General features: G+C 48.5%; 1 protein-coding gene across 1 annotated transcript in view; it reads left to right on the top strand.

The window, feature by feature from the left end:
• Positions 1–10959, top strand: part of MDGA2 (MAM domain containing glycosylphosphatidylinositol anchor 2) — a gene marked incomplete at both ends in the record, with an annotated part of 293058 nt that extends 282099 nt beyond the window's left edge. The window contains 4 exons of the mRNA XM_082058279.1: positions 428–586; positions 4611–4741; positions 9714–9819; positions 10871–10959. Coding sequence (XP_081914405.1) covers positions 428–586; positions 4611–4741; positions 9714–9819; positions 10871–10959 — 485 coding nt within the window. The remainder of the gene's footprint in view (positions 1–427; positions 587–4610; positions 4742–9713; positions 9820–10870) is intronic.
• Between the last annotated feature and the right edge of the window lie 16375 nt (positions 10960–27334).

Here is a 27334-nt window from a genome sequence, read left to right as displayed (position 1 = left end):
ATCTTCTTTTGTGAAAGGAGCTTTCGAACGTTGTGATTGACGCAGGGGGTTAAAAATGTTCCTTCCAAAGTTGCCATCAAGGTATTTTCTTTCTATTTTATGAGTCCTAGCTGTTTATAGGAACAAATTGCAACCTTGAGTCAGAATTCTGAGCCCCATCATAAAGGTTCTTTTCTTCTCATGTGCATGTGCAATGTTACATCAATTTGAAGTTGTTTCTGAGCCTTGATTTTACTCTTGGTAGCAAACGTCTTTGAAGGAATTGTAGAAAACACGTGGGCTTAATGCAGAAGAAATGTCTCTGAATCCACGGGGATGCCAGATGGATGTGAAAAATTAATCGAGATGCTTGATGTCCTGGTGTATCTGTGTGTCTGTTGGGTTTTGAAGACCACAACCTAACGGTTTCCGTTTGGACTTCCCCCAGGTTTCTACATGTACATCGAGACGTCGCGGCCCAGGCTGGAAGGAGAAAAGGCCAGACTTGTTAGTCCCGTCTTCAGCGTCGCGCCAAAAAACCCCTACGGAGCTACCAACACAGCGTATTGCTTCAGCTTCTACTACCACATGTATGGACAGCACATAGGTGAGAGGCAGCCAGCGACCTGGCCTTCGCGCCTGGGGAGAAACAGCGGCAGGAATGCTGTTGCGCTGTATTGAAAGCAAACAGGCTACGGGTTCATCCAGCTCCTCTGCCTGCTGTTGGGGGGCTCGGGGTCTCTGGGGAATGGGCTGGAATGTTCCATGGCGATAGGAGAGGCACTGGGAGCAGAGCACAGATCCACCTTTAGCATTTAGGCACAGCTCTGGTGAAATAAGGTAAGCGGGGACCTTCACCCCATGCCACAGCAGTCGGATTCAGAAGGATGAAGTGGGTCGTTTCACCTGCAATAGATGGTATGTATTTACAGGCCAGATTGCGATTCCAGAGCGGTCACAGCACTGAGTCCGAGGGGCCCGCCGCCCGGAAAGTGCTGGGGCTTCATCCCACCGTCAGAAGAACAGCGTAGATTAGCCCTAAAGCACAGGAGAAGTAGAAGTCCCCATTACTTGATTTTCAGCAAACAATAAGCCATTGTTGGGGAGCAAGAAAATGAAGAGTCGCTGTCCTTATTGTGTCTCTACATTGAGGCGGAAAGAGGTTGTAGTTCTATAGCTGTCACTGTCTTAAAACAATCTGTATTTCTGATTTTCCCCTCTTCACTCCAAAAAAAGGGCATTTCTAATGAACATTCCATCACAGAAACGGATGCAGAAGGCGACCGTGCTGTTGTAGCACACGGTGTTGCTGTTGGTGTTGTCGCGGTGACGGACGCTCAAACCCCCGCAGTCCTGGCAGGTTGTGTCGGAGAGTACACTCTGTTCCTCCATTCGCAGTTGTCACTCCTGCTCATGGCTTCGTCTCCTGCTTGAGAGTCGCTTCGTCACCCCTCTGTGTGGGGTTTGGAGTAGTTTGGACCTGGGGGTGAACTCTTGCTGGACACAGCTCAGTGTGAACCCCACGGCCAACACATCTCCAGAGCATCGGCATCGCAAAACTCCTCCGGCAGCGTTTCAGGGACAAGCGTCTGTCGCAGGGGTCATTAGGGAAGGTTTTGGTGACATTTTGGCCAGGTTATGTGCTTATCTAGCAGAGGTTATGTGCTTATCTAGCAGAGGTTATGTGCTTATCTAGCAGAGGTTATGTGCTTATCTAGCACAGGTTATGTGCTTATCTAGCAGAGGTTATGTGCTTATCTAGCACAGTTTATGTGCTTATCTAGCAATGGTTATGTGCTTATCTAGCAGAGGTTATGTGCTTATCTAGCAATGGTTATGTGCTTATCTAGCAGAGGTTATGTGCTTATCTAGCAATGGTTATGTGCTTATCTAGCAGAGGTTATGTGCTTATCTAGCAATGACTATGTGCTTATCTAGCAATGGTTTTGTGCTTATCTAGCAGAGGTTATGTGCTTATCTAGCACAGGTTATGTGCTTATCTAGCAGAGGATATGTGCTTATCTAGCAGAGGTTATGTGCTTATCTAGCAATGGTTATGTGCTTATCTAGCAGAGGTTATGTGCTTATCTAGAAATGGTTTTGTGCTTATCTAGCAGAGGTTATGTGCTTATCTAGCAATGACTATGTGCTTATCTAGCAATGGTTTTGTGCTTATCTAGCAGAGGTTATGTGCTTATCTAGCACAGGTTATGTGCTTATCTAGCAGAGGATATGTGCTTATCTAGCAGAGGTTATGTGCTTATCTAGCAATGGTTATGTGCTTATCTAGCAGAGGTTATGTGCTTATCTAGAAATGGTTTTGTGCTTATCTAGCAGAGGTTATGTGCTTATCTAGCAATGACTATGTGCTTATCTAGCAATGGTTTTGTGCTTATCTAGCAGAGGTTATGTGCTTATCTAGCACAGGTTATGTGCTTATCTAGCAGAGGATATGTGCTTATCTAGCACAGGTTATGTGCTTATCTAGCAGAGGTTATGTGCTTATCTAGCAGAGGATATGTGCTTATCTAGCACAGGTTATGTGCTTATCTAGCAAAGAGAGTCAGGCAGGTACATCCACACCCACCAACTGGGCACCAGCCGAGCGTCTCTGCCGCGGTAGTGGCTCTTCTGTGTTTTCAGTAAGACTGGTATCATTCTGCTATTAATGCAAATAAATTACGTGGCAAAGAGAGGTTGGGTATGATATGAAAAATCTTAAACTTCTGTAATCTCAGCAGTGATAGAATTACCTGGCTTTGATAGCGAAATTATTCGGTTATTGCAAAGAGCCCTGTGGCATGGGCTGTATCAGCCTACATGCCACCTCCTCCCACGGACACGTTGTCCTGTCCCCACCGGTGGGTGGGGGACGAGTTCACTCTGACCGTGACACACGCTCTGATCAGCAGATGAGACCAGGTGTGAGACAACTCCGGGTAATTCTGCACGGCAATGCGAAGTGAATCACAGACAATCGCAACGGGGGTCCAACTATGGATTTACTAAAAGCACATGGTGGTATACAAATTACAGCGATCAGTGGCTCGGCAAAGGTATGTTATAGTACCACGGAACTTATCAATACATTGACAGCAAAAGCCCTTCTAAAAGCAGTGGATTGGCAACAATTAGTAACTGTAATGCAAAACTTCACAAGACTTTAGCGGCAGAACTTACAGTGATATTACTTTATATGTTTAAGAAAAAGGAAGAGAGACAGAGAAGAGGAAAACTAAGATATCAGAAAGAGAAAGGGAGAGAGACAGAGAGGGAGAGTCAGACATCACCACCCTGTGGGTCCATCGGTCCTGCGGCAGCCTCTGGAGGGGACTCGTACCATACGTGGCGTTGTTTTACAACCCAGTTCATTTACATTAAGATAGGAGAGGGCGGTTCGTCTCCTCCTTCTGCTCGCTCTTCGTGCTCATTAGGAAGACTCTTCTGGAAATGGGTCTGGGCTCTTCATGGTATTGACCAGGAGTGAGCTGTCTTGCCCATCAGGGGCAGCTGTTGGTTGTGGTTTCTTCTGGTAGTTGGTTGTCCGACAGATGGTTCATCTCCATCATCCCAATTAAGCCATGAGGCCTTTCACAGCAACACCGTTAATTGTCCTTATCTTCTGCCTCAATGGCCATAAAACTTCGGGAAAGATAAGATGAGGTGTCATCTATCTCTTCCTCCCAAAGTAACAAAAACCAGACGCTTAAGGCATAATGAGGTGTTTGTTCTGCTGAGGATGGGGGAGCGCTCCAAGGCTGTCACACACGTGTGGTGCCTCGTGCAAACAGCTGTGATGAGGATGTTTGCTGCTCCGTCACACATTCAATCCTTTTCAAGGCGCTGAGCTTCGCCCTTGCTGGAAATAAGACCTTTGCGTTATCAGGAGCTATGGGGCCATGCAGCTGCCCCACATCTGAGTGGTCTCACTGCAAATGTAATCCATAAGAGCTTCCGGAACTGTAGTCTTGTGGGAACCCGACTTGCTGAGTGTTCTTGACGGAGGGCAAACGCAATGATTTACACGGTACAGAGACCCCCTGCCCACACCTCTGCAGATGGCACTTCAGGGCAAGGAGGAGCAGAATCCCCAAACTGATGTGAATTACTGACCCTGGTAGATGAATCTGATGCATTTGCTGTCTCTGGTTTCCGCTCATGGTCTGAGACTGCGAGGTGAACCAAAGGGCTGTTGAATGCAGGTGATCCGTTGTTACCTGCTGCAAATAATGTCCATGCCGGAACGAGTAACTTAAAGGCCAGCAGGGGGAAAGACCAGGTCTGTGGGTTGAACTTTACCAGGGTTATGTTGACTCAGAGCATTATATTGTCCTTCAGAAATACTCTTTAGCAGGACTAAGCGCATCGTATCTATCTCTGGGGTGGATTTGCCAAGCTCTGTGATCTCCATTAGTGAAATGATGCACAGAGTAAGCAAGAATTTGGGCAGGCTTCACAAGCCAGAGCTGAGCCTAAAGCAACCACGTTGCTTGTTTATCCTGGGTAAGAACAAGGCTCCTTTTGCCCCTGTCAGCTCGGGAAGGCCGTGTCCCTCCCAGCAAAGGACGGGCAGGAGTGCGCGATGGTGCCACCGCAGCCCAAGCAGCTCCCGTTCCCCACCTCTCTTGCAGGGAGCCTGAACGTCTACCTGCGGCTGAAGGGCCAGACGGCGATGGACAACCCGCTCTGGTCCTCCAGCGGGAACAAGGGGCAGCACTGGAACCAAGCCCGCGTCAACATAAACCCCCCGACGTCCTTCCAGGTAACGGCTCGCGCACGGCGCACGGAACCCACACATTTGCATCTAGAGTATTTCACAGAAGATGTGGCCTTAGCACATGCACAGGCTTGTCTGTACACTGGGCTACAGTAATGCGGACTTTGGTACTGTAAGACACAGCATGGCTTTGATGGCTAATGGCTTAAAAATTACTACTACCGGCAGACTGTTATTGATTTTATGATTTTATACATGCTAAAAATTCAGAATTGTACAGCTGCATCAGTGCAAAGTGTTAGCTGTTGACACATCTGCCCCATTTTTTACTATGGGCAAACTATCTTCTTCTAGTACCTAAGCTTAAGAACAGGATTGGAATGAAAACTGAACCTGATGCTTATAAGAACAGACCAAAGCTAGATGACAAAAAGTAGCATTGGGAGGAACAGGTAATGAAATATTTATACGAATGTTACTTATTAGTTCAGTTTTTGCATTGTACTTCTAGGGCTATCCTGGGATACCCAGATAAAATACAGCAGCCTGGACCCTTTCATTTCAGACTTTACATGTGTCCTCCCTCCTGTGCTTATTCAGAGTGGAACAGAGGTGTCTTTAGCACCAAGGCCTTCAATGTTGGGTGCCCCGGTTCTTGTCTGTCCTACTGGAGCAGGACACAGCTGCTCACCTTCGGCAGCAGCACTTTCTGCCAACTGGAAGAGCACTGTTGGCTCTGGGGACTCTTCTGTAGAATTGCTTGCTTGCAACAATCAAACAAATTCAGAATTAATGCTTAACAGATTTGGCTAAAAGTATTGTCAACCTAACGCTTATGTTTTAATCTACTGCTAGTTTGCATAACATTTAGCAGCCAAATGGTGTTAACTCACTTCCATGTCCTGGCCTGACCTCACAGTTCTTCCTTTTCCCACGTTTCCTCAACTTGGTTCATTTCACTGCAAGACCACGATCAGTCTGGATCGCTCCTTCCCCAGCCACGATCAGTCTGGATCGCTCCTTCCCCAGCCACGATCAGTCTGGATCGCTCCTTCCCCAGCCACGATCAGTCTGGATCGCTCCTTCCCCAGCCACGATCAGTCTGGATCGCTCCTTCCCCAACCACGATCAGTCTGGATCGCTCCTTCCCCAACCACGATCAGTCTGGATCACTCCTTCCCCAACCACGATCAGTCTGGATCGCTCCTTCCCCAACCACGATCAGTCTGGATCGCTCCTTCCCCAACCACGATCAGTCTGGATCGCTCCTTCCCCAACCACGATCAGTCTGGATCGCTCCTTCCCCAACCACGATCAGTCTGGATCACTCCTTCCCCAACCACGATCAGTCTGGATCGCTCCTTCCCCAACCACGATCAGTCTGGATCGCTCCTTCCCCAGCCACGATCAGTCTGGATCGCTCCTTCCCCAACCACGATCAGTCTGGATCGCTCCTTCCCCAGCCACGATCAGTCTGGATCGCTCCTTCCCCAACCACGATCAGTCTGGATCGCTCCTTCCCCAGCTCACACACGTGGCTGTGGGGCACGGGGAGCTCAGAGACGGGGCTGGGGACACCGGTGCTTTCCCTCTGACACGGGGCTTCGCAGCTTCATTTCAGCTCTGAAAGCTGCTTTACAGACAGATCATTGCTTTCCTCGCTTTAAATAGGTGAGCACCGTAGATTTTAGTAACACGCATTTTAATGGCGGAACAGCGGCGATTTGCTTGAAGACAAAATGTCTTTCAGTTTCCAGAAGATGCTGGTAGTCGATATAAAGTGCTTTTTAATTTCAGATTAGCAACTGGAAGGCAATATTATCCTGTGAAAAAAAACATTTACAATGGTCTCTTGAAATACATGAATTTTGGGTATTTCCTGTATCCAAACCAGCGTGGTCAGCAGGACAAGGGCAGTGATCCTTCCCCTGTGCTCTGCATTGGGGAGGCCACACCTGGAGTATTGTGGTCAGTTCTGGGCCCCTCAGCTCAGGAAAGAGATTGAAGTGCTGGAGCGGGTCCAGAGAAGAGCAACAAGACTGGGGAAGGGACTGGAACACAAGCCCTATGGGGAGAGGCTGAGGGAGCTGGGCTTGTTTAGTCTGGAGAAGAGGAGGCTTAGAGCTGAGCTCAGCACTCTCTAGAACTACCTGAAGGGCAGTTCTAGCCAGGGGGGGATTGGGCTCTTCTCCCAGGCATCAGCAATAGGACAAGGGGCCATGGGCTTCAACTCTGCCAGGGGAAACTGAGGCTGGAGATGAGAAAGCAATTCTGTGCAGAGAGAGTGGTCAGGATTGGAATGGCTGCCCAGGGAGGTGCTGGACTCACCGTCCTGGAGGGTTTGAAACTGAGACTGGACATGGCACTTAGTGCCATGATCTAGTCAATGGGCTGGAGTTGGACCAAGGGTTGGACTGGATGATCTCGGAGGGCTTTTCCAACCCAGGCCATGCTGTGATTCTGTGACAAGCTGGACTTTGGGGACAAGAGGAGCCACTGAATACATCCCATTATCACAGGCAGAGCTGAAAACTTGTCAGGGGGTAATTACCTGAGACGCTGTTTTCAGACAACAGCGTAAATTACAGGAAAACTTGTTTTCCCAGTTAGAGTTTCCCGTTGCATTAATATATTAATATTATAGTAATTAACCTACAGCGTGGCACTTCAATAAAATACCAAGATATGTCCGGCTCTGGATGCACAGGTTTTCGGCTTATTTAGTGCTCCAGCGCAGACTTTCTGCCCGGCCCAGGACACACCAGGCAGGCTGGAGACAGTCACAGAATCATTTGGGTTGGAAGAGACCCTCGGGATCACCAGGTCCAACCATGACCCAACACTGGCACTAAATCACGTCCCTAAGAACCTCATCTATGTGTGGTTTAAATATACGCCTTATGTAATTATTATATATTATATGCTTTATGTTGTTTAAATAGTTGCCTTACATGACAAGATGAGCGCTGCAGGGCAGGCGCCTCCTGGGGGTGCTCAGCGGAAGGACGAGACGCATCCATGGCCGAGGTTGAGGGATATCAATGGCGTCTGGTGGCACCGCGGTCCCTGGGTGACACTCATCCGGCGGGACCAGTGGCTGGACCCCACGACGTACAGGGTCGTTTTCCACCGCCCCTCGTTATTTCTAATGGAAGGTTCTCCTTTCAAATGACCAGCTCTGGTTGAACTGTATTAACGGGCAAAGGAGCTGCCAAAAGAAGAGGCTCAGATCTGAGTCCTGCTGGATCAGTGACAACAGCGGGAGCCTGTCCGAGCGCCCCCGACGTCCCCTGCTACATTTAGTTATTATGGGGTGAAATTTAAGTATTTCCTCCAGATTTAATTAAAATTTGTTTTTAAATAGACATTACTGTCACCACAGCACGCCCTTATAAAATTATCATATATCGTTGCAGTTTAAAGTTAAAAAACTTGTCATTGTTAACCAAAAATATCTCAAAGGCCTGAGGGCCAGGTGGGGAAGGGAGAGAGAACTTTGCACATGGTGCTGCTTGGAAAACAGATTCCTCACGTAATCCCTTCGTCTCTTTAGAAGTGCTTTGAAGTTCTCTAGTGAATGAATTTCTCGCGACATAGAATGAGTCCACAAAGCTAATTAAGCAGCAGAATGGCAGAACAGCATCACGTCAGGTCTGGGGAAGGAGAGCGGATGACTTGGTTTCTTTAGTACGTAGAAATCCATACGTAATAATGAGCATTATGGGAAATAGTATTACTGACCGTGCAACAATGCGCCCACCTCCATCCTGACTCCATTTCCCTTCCCAGCTGGAGCTGCTGGGCTTCACGCTTGGGATGTGTGTCAGAAAGTGGTTGAAATCACAGGTGGACATTTAGCAGATTGGAGCCTTAAAGAGGAATAAAACCCTTACCCTGATTAAAGACATCACGATATCCTCTGATAAATATGAAACCATTCCTAGCAGGGATCAAAGGAACGATGATGAGCCACTAAACGGGGTAGGAGACAAGTGGAGTTGTCACTGTCATCAATTCCCGCCATGGCAGGAGATCTGTGATCACACCGGTGGTCACAGGACATCACTGTGGGACCTTGGGGCATCCAAACCAACCGTAGCTCCTTCCCAACCCCGTGTGATAAGTTTGGCTTTGAGTTAAGGGTGAGGGGACACCAGCCCCGCTCCACAGAGGTTTCTCCCCAGCTTTCATGGGCCAGGAAACGTCCCCCAAGAGAAGATTGTGGGGCGGACAGCCCAGGGTGGGGGGTGAGGTGGGAGGGACTGGTGGGGCCACCTTCAAGAGCCAGAAACAGTTTTACTGCGGGCATTTTGTGGCTCGTGTGTTTTCATGTGGTCCGTGGTCGGGTGGATGCTCAGTCCTCCAACACCGTGCGGACGCTGTTCTTCTAAATGTGCCCCTGCTGCTCGCTTCAGGAGGCAGAAAACATCTCAAAAAGAACACCCCAAAGAGAGAGAAAAACAAACACCCAAAGAGAAGAACACCCCGAAGAGAAAAACACCCTAAAGATAAAAACACTCCAAAGAGAGAGAAAAACACCCAAAGAGAGGGAAAAACACCCAGAGAGAAGAACACCCCAAAGAGAAAAACACGCCAAAGAGAGACGAAAACACCCAGAACGAAGAACACCCCAAAGAGAGAGAAAAACACCCAGAGAGAAAAACCCCTAAAGAGAAGAATACCCCAAAGAGAAAAACACCCAAAGAGAAAAACACCCCAAAGCTCCTTAGAGCATTTCGTGTGTTTAATGCCGCTCTTGGCTCCAGGATTGTCGTGCTTACATACACACAGACGTGCAGTCGGCACGGCGGCGGAGCTGACCTGGGGACACCCGCTCGATGACGAGGGACACGACCAGCAGCTGTGCTATTCTCCAGCTCGTTCCAAAACGTAAAAGCTGTAGGAAGCGTTCCTAACTTAGTCCAAGCCCACCGGTGCGGTTTAATGCCGCGCAAAACACCGCAGGACATTTTCCACTCGTCGCCCTCTGATCTGCTTGTTCTTTATGTTTTCGCAGCTCATATTCGAGGGCATCCGGGGCCCCGGCATCGAAGGCGATATTGCTATTGATGACGTATCAATTGTGGAAGGAGAGTGCATGAAATCAGACCAGCCGGCCAACAGTAAGTGGCTTTTGCATCTTGGTATAAATTTGAGACACCTCTAGGATGGGTTTTCTCCCGGAGAACAATATGTTTGTCGGTTCAGCTGGAGAGGCTTAAAGTGAAATGCAAGTTAAGGGCCGATGGGCGTTGGGTGGCTGTGATTTGAGATGGGCAAACAGATAGAAGAACATTAAAAATACATCCGGGGGTCCAAACAATATGGAATTATTGAGTATCAGTGTTGTGATTCCCCACAGACCTTGTGTCACCCCTCCAGCCCCACGTGTGTGTTACAGCACAGACCTTAACCACACGCCAGGTGGGGTTTTATCCCAACGTCTCCTGCTTCATTCAGTTGGTGACACCGTTCTCATCGTCTCTTTGCGAGGTGACCTTGCACAGAGCTGTCCCTGCAGAGACCAGGGAGTCTGGTGGCAGCGTAGGGGAAGGGGACCTGGGGGTCCTGGGGACAGCAGCGTGACCATGAGCCAGCACTGGGCCCTTGTGGCCAGGAAGCCAATGGGACCTGGGGTGGGTTAGAAGGGGGTGGTCAGTAGGTCAGAGAGGTTCTCCTGCCCCTCTGCTCTGCCCTGGGGAGACCACACCTGGAATCTTGTGTCCAGTTGTGGCCCCTCAGTTCCAGCAGGACAGGGAACTGCTGGAGAGAGTCCAGCGCAGCCACCAGGATGCTGCAGGGAGTGGAGCATCTCCCGTGTGAGGAAAGGCTGAGGGAGCTGGGGCTCTGGAGCCTGGACCAACTACCCAGGGGGGTTGTGGAGTCTCCTTCTGTGCAGACATTCCAACCCCTGGACACCTTCCTGTGTAACCTCATCTGGGTGTTCCTGCTCCATGGGGGGATTGCACTGGATGAGCTTTCCAGGGCCCTTCCAGCCCCTGACATTCTGGGATTCTGTGACCCAGTCGATCGCCACCCCCTTGTCCTCCCCAGCTGCCTCCACCTGGGTGAGCAGAGCAGGTTCTGGTGGCCAAACCCTTTGTCTTCTGATCCTTGTAGCAATGTTGTGTCCGGGCAGCTCTTTAATTCTACCTTTTTCCCCCCTTTCTGTAGATTTACGATCAGGTGCTGCCGGGACGTTAGCGCATCTACGACTTATCCCCGTTGTCATCCTCATGTCTGTCCTAAGTCATCAGAGGTGACCTTATCCTGGCAGAGGCTACAAAAGATTCACCAGGCACCGGCATGAAGAAAGAGTCTTTGTAAAACGGACGCTTAAAAACAAACTACCAAAGATTCCTCCACTGACTGACTCAAAAGTTAAATAAATACGTAAATAGATAATTAAAGAATAATTAAAAAGCACTGGGGACCTAAAAGGCATCACGGGAGTGTAACTCACTATGAACCACGCCTGAGAACGAGACCTGGCCTAAGGAAGGACGGGACCTTCAGGTGCTTTTGTGGTCAGTAACGAACACAGCGTCGTCTGGTTGGACTCTCGGAGAAGAGCTATAGAACCCTTGTCAAAGCACAAAGTCACGGCTGGTTTTGTTTCAAATGAATAGTTTGCTTGTTACCATGGAAACCGAACGGCCTGCCAAAAAAACAAAGGATGAGAGAGGAAACAGAAACAAAAAGCGGGAGAGAAACACCTCACTGCAAACAGGGTACGCGAAGAGCTGGCGTTCATCTTCCCTTCAAGGAGGTTTTTAGTCTAGAGCTCAGTAACTGTAGGCCCTTTCTTTGGCTGTCACCTCCCCTAGAGAACAACCCCGAGTCGGAGCGGTTGAGGCCGTTCCTGCCCCGTTCCCCACGGCTGTGCTCGGTGGCTGCGCTGTCTCCTCCTGCATGCATCGCGATCCAGGGTGCGCGACCTGGGCTCGTCCACGTCACACCGGCTCCCCAGGCTCGCTCGCGGCCGCCCGCACACCCCCCGCCCTCCCGAGCCCTCCGGCCGGCCGGGCGAAGAAACCAAACCACCGTCTTTTGTAGAATCGCCATGGAAACCAAGTGCCTTCAATGAAACAAGCCTGATTTAAAACAAATAATAAATAAGATAATAATAATAATGATGATTTCAACAGAGAAGCTCGCACGGCTGAAACGTGGTTTGTGCAAACTATTTTCTAAACGAACTACGGCGCCCGGGGGTGCGGATGCAGGCGAGGAGACGATGGATGGACGGATGGACGGATGGACCTGAGCTGCTGTGTGAGCCCGTTGGGATGAGACGCGTGTCGTTCGACCTTCCAGCCAGCCACGGCCGTTCAGCTCGCTGTCCATCAGCAAACAGCTCCCGTTGGCCCTGGGGATGGGAGCAGCGTCGTTACGTTTTTATCTCTTTATTTTCAGGTTATCGAGTGGGTCGACCGGAGGAAAAGGGTTGTTGAGATAACGTTTTAGCGCAAAAGGTGGTAAGGAGGTTTTCTTACCGTACCAGACCCCCGCTGGCGAGGCGGGCGGCCCGGCGGGGGGACGGGGCCCAGCCCCTGCCCTGCAGCCAGACTCTGCAGATCCAGAGAGATTATTTTGTTATCGTAGCGAAATTAAACAAAAATAAATAAAAATAATAAAAAAACAAATCCACTTTTACAAGAGCAAGTTGTACAAATGGTTTTGAGCCGCCCGAACACCCAATAGCCAGCCGGTTTTCCACCGCGTTGTAAAGTCCCCTTATGGTTGGTTATGACAATTTGAAGACGTTTTTCATTAAATTATCTCAGCTTTTAACTTCATTTAAAAACAAAAAAGACTTTTGTCTAAAGGAGAGTATTATTATTATTATAATTATTATTATTATTCTGTGTTCTCTCGGCACCCTAGCATTAAAAAACCCTGATATGCAAGTAATTGGAGTACAACCATTAAAACAAACGAGTATAATATTTGCAAACACGAGTACAAAAAGCACAACGAGATGCAGTAAAACAACGACAAGGCTTGATTTTTATAAATTCTGTAGAGAACTGTTTGTGCGAATTCAGTGATCCGCCTGAGGAGATGATTTTACAGCGATGTTCAATAAAGCCTCTTTGCGGGTGAGGAACGCGGCGTGGTGCGTGTGTTTGTTGAGCAGCGCCCGCGCGGCCGGGACGGCGCCGTTCCCCGCTGTCTGCAGGCAGAGTGCTTCCTACTGGTGGTGCCGGGGGACGGAGCTTCCCGAGGGTGCTCTGTGGTTTGTAGGCGGTTTGTCGGTCTGGAATCGGGATGCTCGGAGGAGCGGGAGCTCTGAGTCTGGATGAACCGTGCGGTTCGACACCCTTAAATAAAATACAATAAAATAAAATGCAATGAAATTCCCGCTGGCAGGCACTGGATTGGAATTGTGAACGCAGGGCCAGGTGAGACCCTGATGCAGATTCTTTGCTTAGGAGGTTGGCGCATCTCAATGTTGAGGGTTTGTGGAAACCAAACCTTGGGGTGCGTGTCCTCCCCTCGTCTCCGGTGGAAGCCACAGAGCGGTATGACCGTCCTAGAGCCTTTTCGGTGGCTCCCAGGAGCCCCCAGGAGTGAATACACGGGATTCCTGCCGCAGATTCTCCCGCCGGGTGTCCCGCTCTGTCCCTGAGCTCCATGCGGCTCAGTTTCACTCATTTAGGGTTGGCGCAGCAGCCGGGGGGACGCTGCAGCCACGGCGGGTGCTGCACGAGGTCCCCGGCGCTCGGGACACGCTCGCCTCGCCAAACCTGGTTCTGCTCTGTGACGCCCAGTCACTGGAACTGGGGTGGCCGTTGACCGGCAGGAGGAGCGCGTTGGGATCGTGGGGACGGCAGCGCTGGGACGGGGACGATTTGGGAGGAGAAGGACGTGGAGATCGTGATCGTTTGTTTAAATCCCGAGCCCAGACTGCAAACTGAAACCGGTTTTTCGTCTTTGTGTTTTGATTTGTCTTTCCCTTGTTCAAGAACCACGCTGAATATTTCATAAAGGTTTGGGTTCGCTTTTCAATTGACAGCAAAGATCAGAGTTGTCATCTTTTGAGGCAGGATAACCTGAAATCTCAGGTCTTTGTGCGAAAGGGAATTGATTCCTGTGCCTATTTCAGTTTCATTCTGCTTGGTACAGAAGAAGGCGCTAAGAAATGCCGGTTTTCTCTTTCAGATGTTGATGTAGGAGCAGCGTTACCTTCTTTCACATCCCTAATACACGCCGCTGAAAAAGGGTTTTACTTTGGGCCATGAGCAAGAAATACGAACTGAGATCTGTATTTCCTGGTGTTGAGTTTGAACTGGGAGCTCGTCTATGAAATTTGCTCAACGCTGGTTCAGTTCTTGGGTGTCCAATCTATTAATGTTTCTGATGTATTTTTAAACTGGACATGAAATAATTGTGTAAACATGGACTTTGCAGCAACTGCAACTCTTGGCTCTTGGGATGAGCGACCATGGTTTCCGTGGGAGGTTGATGGGTGTTCCCAAGGCATTGGTAGGTAGAGCCCATGATAAACTTACCAGTTTCTCAGAGTGATCTATGAGGACAAGGACGTTATTCGAGTTCTCCCTTTCTGTTGCCTCCAACAAAGCCACGCGAGTTCATTTCTTTCACAAAGCCTGTTTTTTGGGTGTGAAAGCCCACGTACGATTACAAAGAACTCTGATCTCACTGGGCTACCAACCCATCACTTCTCCAGCCGTCCTTGGGTCCTGACGGGACACGAGGTGGGGAAAAGAGCATAGACTGGATGGGGACAAACACAAATCACTCTACAAATGGATTTGAAGGCAGGAGCAGCCCCTCGAAAGCCCATCCAAGTGGCGATGGCTTATGTGTTAACTAGTGGAGGATCTTCACATTGAGCTCCATCAGCCAGTTTCTGGAGACGAGTATCTAAGGGTGTGGGACTGTCAGGCCCACGGAAACCCTTGGAAATGTGAAATTTCCTCTTAATGTGAGAGAGGAGCTGCTGGTTGACCCAGATGGAGCTGCAGCCTCAAACAGCCGCCAGCCCCGCGCACCAGCACCGACCCCAACGGGTGCCAGAGCCTTTTCCTTCTCGACACCAGCACCTGAATCTCGGCTGCACTCACCCATGTAACTGGCATTATTTAGTTCAAGCAGCTTTGCGTGCAATTACAATCCCCAGACTTTAAAAATCAGTTGATCAGTTAAGACATCAGCTTTTTGTTCAAGTTTGATTTGTCTTTTACCGCCCCATAAGGTCAGTGAAATCCCTTTATAGTGAGTAGTTTAGTCAGGACGATCCTGTTTTTTCCCACCCTTATTGGAAGAGCCATACCTGGGTTTATTTTCGGAGGGTTTACTCACTAGTAATGCTTTTTTCATGTATCAAAGGGTAATTGAAACTCTTCCTCCCCGAGAAGAACGTGATCCATCAGAAGAATGGCTTTCTAGAGCAGCTTTCTAGAGCAGCTCCATCAAGAAGCCACAGTTTGACGTGATAAGTACTCTCTGCCTGTATGTGCTAATAAAGAGCCTGGCTGCCAGCTGGATTCATTGTAGTATTTTCCCATAAAACTTTAGAAAGCTACAAAAAAGCTTATTATTACATTTCAGATGGTTTTTCCCACAATGAAGCAACACCACGTGTGTGCCCTCGTTTACGGCCGCCCAGCACGATGCTGGTGTCCATCTCAGCAGCACAGAATTCAACCAGCATGTACTACCCACTGGATTTTAAGTCACCCGAGCACCCACAGCTCGTGCGATCCTGCAGCCGTGGGACCTTGAACACAAGCCCTATGGGGAGAGGCTGAGGGAGCTGAGCTTGTTTAGTCTGGAGAAGAGGAGGCTTAGAGCTGAGCTCAGCACTCTCTAGAACTACCTGAAGGGCAGTTCTAGCCAGGGGGGGATTGGGCTCTTCTCCCAGGCATCAGCAATAGGACAAGGGGCCATGGGCTTCAACTCTGCCAGGGGAAACTGAGGCTGGAGATGAGAAAGCAATTCTGTGCAGAGAGAGTGGTCAGGATTGGAATGGCTGCCCAGGGAGGTGCTGGACTCACCGGCCCTGGAGGGTTTGAAACTGAGACTGGACATGGCACTTAGTGCCATGATCTAGTCAATGGGCTGGAGTTGGACCAAGGGTTGGACTGGATGATCTCTGAGGGCTTTTCCAACCCGGTCCATTCTGGGATTCTGTGACCTTTGCTCTTCAGGAGTTTTACGTCATTCTTCCCTAAACTCCCAACCCCAGTGTCGCCCGTAGATTCCACAGGAGCCCCTGGCATGTGCTGGGCTCCCACCATGCCCCTGATAACACATTTATCCATCTTAAAACCAGTTTTAAAGGTGGAAGAGTGAGGATACGTTTGAGTTTTGCCCTCTATGCTTCCGATGAGGCTGTTGCAAAATGTCGCTGCCGGGAGGTTTGCCACCACAATTCTCGTTCCCAATGTAAATGTGTTCACGGCCAGTTTGGAGTCATTTGTTCCTGTGCCAGAGCACTAAAACACGTTTTGCTCCCTTTCTGGTGTTCACCTCCTCTCCCTGGTACCCCAGACTACCTCCAAGTCCCTTTTGGCTGTTTTTGTCCAGGCTGCAATATGTGCATCTCTGAGTTAGAAAAGGTATGTATGGGGAAAAAAGGAGCTATTGTTGACCCAAATAGAGGATACTTGGGATAGTCCGTCCTGGTGAGACATACTAAACCACAATGTAGTTATCCTTAGCTTGTACTCTGAGCATTATATTGAGGGAAGGGTGTTGTGTTTCTCCCCAGAACACCAGGTCCAAAGCCTGTGAAGATGTTGTCCCACTTAAACTTCAGTGCTTCTGGAGACCAGGTCTGCCAGAGGGTTGGGTGGTAACACCAAGGCTTTCCTTTAATAACAATATGATCTTGCCATCTCTCTCAGATAAATAGTTGTGTTACAAAGAGGCTACTCAAGTGAGAACAAACTGATGGAGTCACCAGAGAACGCGGTGACACTATGGAGTGCCCGTCCTCAAACACCCCAAACCACCCAAGTTCAGCACTGAGCTCCCAGTCATTTGGCACATTTTGTAACTCACGAGAGCAACCCTGGTATTGTAATTATAGAATCTGTGTCGGACGCCTGATAAGAAACTGGAACTTGACCAGGATGGTCACGCTTGCATCCCCTCTGTAGATGTGTCTCCATGGGTCCTGGTAGCCCGACCTAAGGCGGGCTCTCCTAGCTGATTCTTGGTGTGATGTGGGCAGGTTGGATGTCACGTTATGGGCGCCTACTTAAGACCTTTGACAGGTGACTTGCAACCAATTTCCTTCCATTTCCATTCACTGTATTTTTGTTTTTCCATTGAGAAAGACACTTGGCAAGTGCTGCACAAATGAGTATGAACGTGGCTTTGCTCATGGTGAGGTCATGGCCGGCAACTGGAGAAATGTCACCGCTGGTTCCTTGGGATCCAGGACCTCTGCATGCCACAACTCTTGGCCTTCTGTAGGCTGGAGGTCTGCAGTCCTCCCCCTATACAGAATAAACAGGAACACACCAACAACTGCAACTGTAGAATCTATGGAATCATTTTTGATGGATATGACCACAAAAGAGGCTGGAGAAACACACATTACTGCGAGTCAGAATTAGCAGCCTCAGCACCTTCTCAGGAAAGATCAGATGTGCTTCTGCTTGCACACCACCAACTGCAAAGGGAAAAATTCTGTGCGTTTGTGTGTGTAAATACCATATAAATAACTGTAATTGTATGTATGTAATGTACATAGAATGATTATTACATTTTAACAATCTCAAGTATTGTATATAGCCAGACTTGGTCTCTTATTTTACTAGCACACCCACTGTAGATTTATTTTTCTGTCATTGTTGTTAATGTATCTGGTTAAATTACAAACTGGTCTCACTTTTCCCTCAAAGGGTTTATGTTCTTTATGTACATTTTATAAAGAAAAGAAAACCACTCGGTATTTTTGGTTACCTTTTCAATTACCAGCGGTATTTTCTGTCCTTTCCTCTTTGGGTACATACCACATTTCCTCCTGCCCCCCAGGTGGAGAGTGGAGGGAGCTGGGAGGGACTGGGTTGGGGGGCAATACTTCTCACTCGATGTGTCCCTGCCATCCAGAGACATGTAAGAGAGGAGAACTGTCTCTCCCCATCCCATCCCATGCCATGCCATGCCATCCCTCCACCACTCTCTAGGTTTTGACTAGACCACAAAGGGGCCATTTAATCCTCTTCTCTGAGGCCTTCCCTGCTGCCAGCAGAGTAACAAGGTTTTACCCAGCTCTACAGATAATTGAGGCTTGAAGCCCATTTCTTTCACTTCCCATAGTGCCCAACCACAGTCCTGTGAAGCAAAACAAGAGAAGCGTGGATGAAGATGTGTGTTATTTCAGAGCCCTCCTCCCCACACCAGCCATGTTGGTGGAGACGTGACGGGCGCAGGGAGCCATTCAGTGTATTGCTGTCATGGTGGGGTATAGCACAGCATCTCCAGATCCAACCCAGACCCTCCTGCGTGACAGAATCACAGGATGGTTGGGGTTGAAGGGACCTCTGGAGATCATCTAGTCCAGGACACCACTGGCCTCCTCAGTCACATCGGCACAACACTGGCTCATGGTCAACCTGTTGTCGACCAGAACTCCCAGGTCCTTCTCCCCAATGTTGCTCTCCAACAGGTCCACCCCTAACCCGTACTGGTGCTTGGGGTTGTTCCTCCCCAGATGCAGGACCCTACACTTGCCCTTGTTGAGTTTCATCAGGTTCTTGTCTGCCCAGCGTGTCCCGGTCTCTGGACGGCAGCGCAGCCTCTGGTGTGTCGGCCCTCCCGCCCACTTTGGGGTCATCAACAAACTTGAGGGCGCACTCAGTCTTTTCATGCAGGTCATTGATGACCATATCGAACAGGGCTGGGCCTAACACTGACCCCTGGGGAGCCCAACTAACCACAGGCCTCCGTGATTCTGTGGTGACGAGTCCAGGTTTGTCAAAGTCTATGGCTACGTGGTCCAATGTGGAGGTTGCCCATATAGACCTCAGCAATCATGGTACCCATTCTCTGCTGCACGTGTGACCTGGGCATTTCCATTTCTTGTCCAGCTCATCTGTTGAGACTGCAGAGGGGTCCAGGAGCTGCCACCAGCTGTGTGTGTCCAGCACAGGCACATTTTAAACAAGGGGCTTCCAGAGTGCGTAGAATTACAAGAGTTCTTTGTTCCTCAAGTACGGTATTAGCCCATTAAAGAACATGAAGACTCCAGTTTTCCACTGGAGCTACTAAATATTTTGAAAAGTGCTGAATGGTGTTTGGAGCAAACCGAGGGCAAAGCGCAGCTCTGGTGTGGCCATGTTGCGTGTCCGTGTTGCGTGGCCGTGATGCGTGGCTGTGGCGTGCTGCTGGAGAAATGAGCGTGCAAAAGGCCGACCAGCACTGAAGAGGGAGCCCTGGATGGCCATTCCTTCTGTGCCGGCTGGCCTTCATGAACATAACTTCTTTTTACAACCCTTCCAAGATGGAAGTCTGTTTTCATTGTAGATGAAGCAGGACTATAATCTGGATAAATAAAAGCATACTTTTTGTTTCTTGTTACATTTTGCTGACATTTCTTTGCTCTTTTCAGGTATGGTTCTTGCCTCCGTCATTCTCTTGATCAGGTTTGTGACTGTCAGCTTTTAAGCGCGTGTTCAAGTTAATTGACGAGATACAGCTCAGCGTTGCCAAACAAGTCTTGCTCTCCGGTGGCCACCACAGACCGTGACAAACAGCAACAGGTCAATCCACAGCTGAAAAACAAACAGACAAACCAACCTGCTGTCTTGTTTTTCAGCTTAAAAGATTCCGTCATCCCATTGGATCTCACAACCCGAAACCTTTCTGCGTGCCCTCAGCCGATCATTAGGATATTCAATATTCCCACTGATGGTCAACACCTTGACCTGCTCCTCATGGTTGTTGTGTCTTAGCTCCACATTGGGCCAAGAGGAGATCCAAGGGCACATACCATAGAGTATGAACACAGCCAGCATTGCATATATTGCTGTTAGAAGCATTATATACATATATCAAATACAAAATATATATTGTATTTACACACCAGCTGAGTATCTGTCCCCGTCAAGCAGTGGTGCTCAGCATCCTCGCCTGCAATCGCCGCCCTGTCTCAAATTCGCCGCAGGGACCAAGACTTGAACCTCAGTTTCCCCATCGCACCCAAGTCCATAAGGCTTAGTGGAGGTCAGTAAGCCCAACACATCTATGCCAAATGTTTGATTTGGAGATGGTTTTCCTAACAAAAACACCATTAAGTTTGTTGGAGAGATTTTACCCGACTTTTGGGTTTGTGGAAATGTTTTATCTGTGGGAACTGGGCCGTTTGAAAGTAAAATTGTCAAGGACCGAGTGGCAAGCCCAGCCTATAAGCTAGACTGCATGTGTAGGTCAAGCCTTGCTCCCCATCAGCTGGTTATTCCTGGGGAATCATTTTATTCCCGCTGGAGTTTTGTTCAGTACGTTGTTGTTTTTATTTAAGCAACAGGAGGACAGGGATGGATTTGCAAGGATTAAAGTATTACTGTGGTGGCTCCAGGCCCTTCACAATCCTCATGATTTGCTCTAATCCCACCCAAACACAACGCTTCTCTCAGATTCCTTACTTATGGAGCGAAAATTAATAAAAAATAAGCTGCAAAAACGACATTCTGGCGAGGAATGTAAATCCCAGTTTATTTTGGGTGCATGAAAAATGTGTGATTCCGCTCTGTTCACTAATACTCAACGTTTCCAGCCCAGCCCCTCGGGGAACAAGGTTTACCCAATCCTCCTGGGAGTCATTCTGGGCAACCCTGTCCTTTCGTTTTAATAAGCCCTGAAATGTTTGTCCCATTTCAAATGGGCTTGAAGTGCAGTTGAGATCACAAAGAGGGTGTGTTTATGGGGGCTGTGTTGGGAATGAGCTGCCAGGTGAGGCTGGGTAGTTGTTGCTCCCCACGGGGGTGAGGCTGGAGTGGGTATTTCCCCGGCGGTTGAGGGGCCGGTGGAACATCCTGCTGGACAAACACATCGAGGGGAATTTGGGGTCACGCAGTGGCCCAAAAATACCAGCAGGTTCGATCCTGCAATAGCTGAACTAAGGCAGGAGGTGCATCGAGGAACAGCGACCACAGGAAAGTCAGAACATATTGGGGTTTGGTTTGGGTTTGTGGGGTTTTTGGTTTGGGTTTTTTGTTTGTCATTTTTGTTTGGTTTTGTTTGGTTTTGTTTGATTTGTTTTGGTTTTGGTTGATTTGTTTTGTTTTTCCCTTTTTTGCCCCCAGTCTCCTGGGGTCACTGAAGTCACCAGCATCCAGTTCTTCATTAGTAGCTGAGGACTCTGTTCTAAGGACAGGATCAGGCATTACCTAATACTTACACTGCTAATTAGGTGCTGATAAGGCAGCCTAATTACTCAAGCAGACAGATTTGAAAGCGGGGTGCCAGGCTCCCCAGCACCAAGCCCTGGGGGCTCATGGTCCAGCACCTTCCTGCCTTTGTCATCTCCAGAGAAAGGGGCAGAGGGGATGGTGGGAGGATTCAAAGAGGTTTTGCATGGGCAGAGATGAAGTCAATGCTCTTCAGGCATGACAGGAGCGTGAGAAACCATCGAATCATACAATCCCTTTGGTCAGAAGAGACCCTTAAGATCATTGAGTCCAACCCCAACCCAACTCTGGCACTGCCCCGTGTCCTGAGAACCTCATGTCTGTCTGTCCAACCCTCCAGGGATGGTGACTCCAGCACTGCCCTGGGCAGCCTGTTCCACTGTTTCACAACCCTTTCCATAAAGAAATGTTCCTCATATCCAATCTGAACCTCCCTCGGCACAACTTGAGGGCCTTTCCCTCGTCCTATCACTGGATACCAAGGAGAAGCACTCAGCACGTCCCTCTCCTTGCCCCTCCTCCGGAGGCTCTAGAGACTCATGAGGTTGCCTCTCAGCCTCCTTTTTCTCAAACTAGACAAACCAGAAGTCCTCAGCTGCTCCTCATGGGACGTTCCTCCCAGCTCCATCGCCAGTTTGTTGTCCTCCCCTGAACACACTGTTGAGGGTTTGATTGCGTGGTGACAATAAAACCCTGGCAGGTGTATTGTTAATCCCCTCTCCCCCTTCCCACTCAGGACAGGTGATCGGGAGGGAAAGAAGGACAGAGAGAAGAGAGCTGGGAAAATTCAAAATGTTTTACTAATGCTGCTGATCAAATAGAGAAAATAATACAAACTCTACCAAACCAATCTGGAAAGTGCCGGCAACTGCAGAGCCGGCAGCCGAAGTCCTGGACTGGACTCTGCAGCCAACCGGAGCTGGATTCAGTCTGTCCCTGGCCTCGGTTCGCAGGGACCACTCGCGAGGTCCTCTGCTAATGTCGCCATAAGGAAAAGGGACGAGATCCTCGTGATCTCCCCCTTTTCTATGAAGTATCAGGTGAATGGGATGTTATACTGGGTTGGTCAGTTTTTGGTCACCTGTTTCTCGTTGCCCCTCTCCCGAGATGTCCATCCATCCTTATCAATGACCTCGCATTCCATTGCTGTGTCTACCAAACATGGATCTGGCTTTCAGGAAAATGCAGCTGATGTGAAGCTTTAGCTGACAGGCACATTCACTAAAAGAGAAACCTGGTTTTAACGAAGCCAGGACACACACATCCTCCCCTGCCTGGTTTGCAATGAGCAAACTGACTGTTGCAAATGCAGTCCAGGACTTGGACCGGGACATTCACACTTGGACACCTCCTCAGGAGCTCCTCTTGGACTGACGAACATCCCATAGCAGATAAGCTTTTCTACCCTGCAGATCCACGGCATGTTGGTGTCTCATGGCACAGAGCAGCTTGTCCTTCTGCAAAGAATGAAGTATTGCCATTTAGTTACTGCCGTGACAGTGGATATAGGGCTTTTCAATGAGGTTTAATGGTCTGTGACATTCAGGTTATGATCCAGGTGATCGAAGAATTTCATCGGCACTTAAGCTGTATGAATTGTTTCTTGGTGTGGACACGAGCCTTGTAGCAGAAGTGCATGTTTCAAATGAGTGATCAGGCAAGATTTTATACTTGTTATGTGTTTAAAGGGAAACTGTGGTGCCCTCCTCATGGTAACTCAGTCTTTTACAGACCTGTGAAATGAGGCCCTACCTAGCTAGGACTTCTCTGTTTATCTAATGCCAGGATTTAAACCTCAAAGTCCACCATCCTGCCCTGGGAATGGAGACGTGCACAGCACCGCTGTTTGTAGGGCAGCTGAATGCGACTTCGGAGATATAACAATATTTAAGTCACTTTGTGTGGAGAATTTACAATCACAATTCATCTGTTTTTGTGAGCTGCTGTCATCTAATGACCAGAATGTGTTGTTCCAGCGTGGCTGAGGCTGAGATATGAACACTCCAAATAAATATGGCCATGGCTGCCGGCTTTTTTGGGACCGGTTCCATCACTGCACCCCTCTCCACAAGATCACTCTCTGTTCCTCTCCCCATCCCATCTCCAGCACTGCTGCCACTGCCGCTGCACCTCCGGGGACGTGGGGTGACACTGAGGCTTAAAGCAGCTTGGGGCAGAAGGCACCAAGATGCCTTTGGAGCAGATGGAGGTTGTGAAACCCTTCCCAACAGCACTGAATGTTGTGGTGACTCCATGGATGCTGAAGTGGCAGGTCGGCTGGGATGCTGGAGCTGAGGGCAAGGAGAGGGGTCTGGAGATAGGAATCCAAGAATCCCAGAATCCCAGAATGTCAGGGGCTGGAAGGGACGTGGAAAGCTCATCCAGTGCAATCCCCCCCGGAGCAGGAACACCCAGATGAGGTTACACAGGAAGGTGTCCAGGCGGGTTGGAATGTCTGCACAGAAGGAGACTCCACAACCCCCTGGGCAGCCTGGGCCAGGCTCTGCCACCCTCACCAGGAAGAAATTTCTTCTCAGATTTCAGTGGAACCTCCTGTGTTCCAGTTTGCACCCATTGCCCCTTGTCCTGTCACTGGTGTCACCAGAAGAGCCTGGCTCCATCCTCCTGACACTCCCCCTTTCCATATTGATCCCAGGAATGAGTCCCCCCTCAGTCTCCTCTTGTCCAGCTCCAGAGCCCCAGCTCCCTCAGCCTTTCCTCACACGGGAGATGCTCCACTCCCTGCAGCATCTTGGTGGCTGCGCTGGACTCTCTCCAGCAGTTCCCTGTCCTGCTGGAACTGAGGGGCCACGACTGGACACAAGATTCCAGGTGTGGTCTCCCCAGGGCAGAGCAATCCTGGGAGGGTTAATACACGTGCAAAGGTGCACGGAATGTTACACGTGCTATGTGGAAGCACGGGAGGAAAATACACCCACGATTCTGCAAGGGTTAATTTATACACGTGCTCGTATTGAGCAGGGAAAGTAGGCGTGCAAATGTGCATGGACAGCATAAATACACGTGCAAATGTGCACGGAAAGTATAAATACACATGCAAATGTGCACGGAATTGTTTCCTCCTAATGAACTCCCTCACCTTGGACCGTGCTGCTTCTCATCATGGTCTCTGCAATGGAGAGGCCGGGTGAGTCCAGAGGACGGCTCTTCTGCTGATTGCGTTTGGCCTCATCAACAAAAGAACCACGAAAGCCACAGCGTTAACGAGCGTAAGAACAGGAGGGAGCGCGGTTGTGCCGGCCCGTGCGTCACCTGAAACGAGAACACCTGCATGGCCTGTGCTCCTCGTGGGGATCTGCCTCCATTTGCAAAATGAACGTGTGATTCATGGACACGCTCCTTGGGACAATGAAAATCCCCGCAGAGGAAGCTGGAGAATTGGTACCTCGCTAAAACTTCCTTCGCTTTTATTAATTGGATTGAATTCTTCCTTTGCTGATATGCAGAAGACTGTATTTTCTGGCGTTGTCATTCCTAATGAAAGTCTGCTCACATCTGGGATGTATATTATATACCCAGCTGGCATATTAAATGTATTTTCTCTATAATATAGAGATTTTTTTATTTAAGATGAAAAATTAATTGAACAACTAATCTTCCTGCTTCCACCGTTGCTGTACGTGGTGAAATTTAATTTCATTACCAAAAGTACATGTTCCAATTCACTTTTAAGTAGCATATTTATTTTTCTAATAAACTTTAATTTTAGTCCCTGAAGGAATATGATCATATTGAGATCCAGACTAAATTCCGCGTTTCACTTTGAGTTGTAGACATTAGTCAGGATGTATTAGATTTATTTGGTCTTTTGATTAACCTTAAAGGAGACACGATTCATAAGAAACCACCTCTGCAGACAAGTTTCTTTCTGCATGCTGATCAGTTTTGTGGGGACACCTCCACGTGCTCATGTTTCTTTTCACCTTGGCTACCTTAATCCAATGGAAAACTGACGGCAATTCCAATCCTCCCAGCTCTGGATGAGTCTCTGGCATCCCACCAACACCCACTATGCTCCACTTTGAAGTAACTTGGCAAATCCCAGAATCCCAGAATCCCAGAATGAACTGGGTTGGAAAAGAGAGTGCTGAGCTCAGCTCTAAGCCTCCTCTTCTCCAGACTGAACAAGCCCAGCTCCCTCAGCCTCTCCCCATAGGGCTTGTGTTCAAGTCCCTTCCCGAGTCTTGTTGCTCTTCTCTGGACCCTCCAGCACTTCAATCTCTTTCCTGAGCTGAGGGCCCAGAACTGAACACAATACTCCAGGTGTGGCCTCCCCAATGCAGAGCACAGGGGAAGGGTCACTGCCCTTGTCCTGCTGACCACGCTGGTTTGGATACAGGACAGGACACCGTTGGCCTTCTTCATTGTTTTTAGTGAAGGCTGTCTGGTTTCCTAGCCAGGTCCTTTAGGGGATTTGCCTTCTCCAGGGCTTGGCTTGGAGCTCTTCAAGAGAGTTTGGTAACAACTCTTCAAACTAACATATTTTTAATGGCGAGTTCAGTGGCCATATCCTGAAGGATATATGTCCTGTGAATGGAAATAGGTGTTTGACTTCAGTGTAAACCAAGGTAGCATTTTCTTTTGTGAAAAACTCTCCATTACTCAAAGCAAGAACAATGGGAAGCATTTTCAAGGCCCCTAAGCCGCTTAGAGGGACCAGTAGGCACAGCAGCTCGTAAGAGATGCCCTGGGATTTTGCTGATCTAAAGATGTTGGGAACCAGCCAGCTGGGCAACAATGATTTACAGATATTGAAGAGCTGCTCTGCCTTTTTATCATATTGTTTTCCTGAAAGTCATAGAGAACTAATGATGGCCACAAAGGGAAACCCTCACCCAACACACCCTGTGTCCCGGGGATCTGAGGATTGCCTTCAGCTGACCACTGACCGTCCCAGCTGTTCCACATTGTCCCTGGATTAACTTCACTTTGATTTAAATGGGAAACAAGGACAGCCTTCCTTATGTGTGTGCTTTCAGTTTCACCAGGGCTGAGCCTCACGGACAGTTAATCCTCCTTGTGCGTGGTTCAATCCAGGTGGGGTAAATCTTAAATAGAATTATTGTAACTTGAAGCAGAAATTTGAAGTGCTCTAATTTGGCAACTTGTCTGTCGAAGGTCTTGTGTTCCTCTGTTACCTTTGAATTCTGCCTTATAAATTGTGATTAAGATATATTTTAATCAAGAAAGGCTTTTAGGCTGAGGTAAAACCTGGCAGTTGATCTGTACTGTTGACTCTCACCATGCAGATAATTCTGTGATTTGCTTCAGCTCCTGTTTTGTTAGACTCAGCTGGGAAATCTTGCTACGCTTTATCTCTGCTATGCAAAGAAGATCACTCCTATTGGATGTTCTCCACTTACCACCCATTTGAAGCTTGGTAAGTCTTGGGTCTCCTCCAATTCAAGACTATTTCTGGGCAAACTAAACCATAATCTTTAAATCTGCTATTCTATTATAAGATGGCTTCAGTGCAGCGAAATTATTCTATCACTGGAATGCAAAGAGTTGCACGGCCTTAAAATCTACGCATGTGAGAGCAGGACCAAAGGCTCCAAGTAGGCGGCTGATTTAATAGCCATGAAATACTGCTGAATGTGGGGAGAGGATGGTTGCAACCACGTCTGCCAGCTTCCAGACAGACAGGTGGTTTATTCACTTAATATACTTGTAAATTAAGCCAACATAGTTCTGCATGTCTGCCTTGTAAAGGATAAGAATTCAAATTATTTACAACTGTGTGTTTAAGGAAACCACCAACCAGCTAAATCTGGAGTCTTGTCCCTGTCTTATATCTCTATGGGTAGAAAGTACCATGTGCCTCTAATCAAGGGACCTGTAGCCCAGGTGAAATTTTGAATTTAATGGATGGCCAGCGAGCATCAGCTTCCTATATTATGAAAGAGTCCTGACTTTCTCAACCACACACCATTACACCTCAAATGAGAAACTATGCATTTGTGAGCCAAATTTAAAACCGATAATGTACTTTATTGTTTAAATATAGCTTTCTTTCTGGGTGAGAACTTTGCACTTCTGCATGTTGCAAATCAGATCAGTGTCTTGTCTGGTTTCCTACCCTGTTACAAGCTGTAGGAGATATAGAAAGAAATGCATTAGGTGTAAGATGAGGTATGCACAGAATAGGTCAAATCAGCTTAAAAAACATCTTTTTTTATTTCTTTCAAAGGTAATACATAGGCAGAGAAGGAAAATATACTGGAAGGCT

This window comes from Streptopelia decaocto (genome assembly GCF_964273445.1).
Source record: "Streptopelia decaocto genome assembly, chromosome: 7".
Classification (NCBI taxonomy): domain Eukaryota; kingdom Metazoa; phylum Chordata; class Aves; order Columbiformes; family Columbidae; genus Streptopelia; species Streptopelia decaocto.
This window is presented reverse-complemented; position numbering and strand designations above follow the sequence as displayed.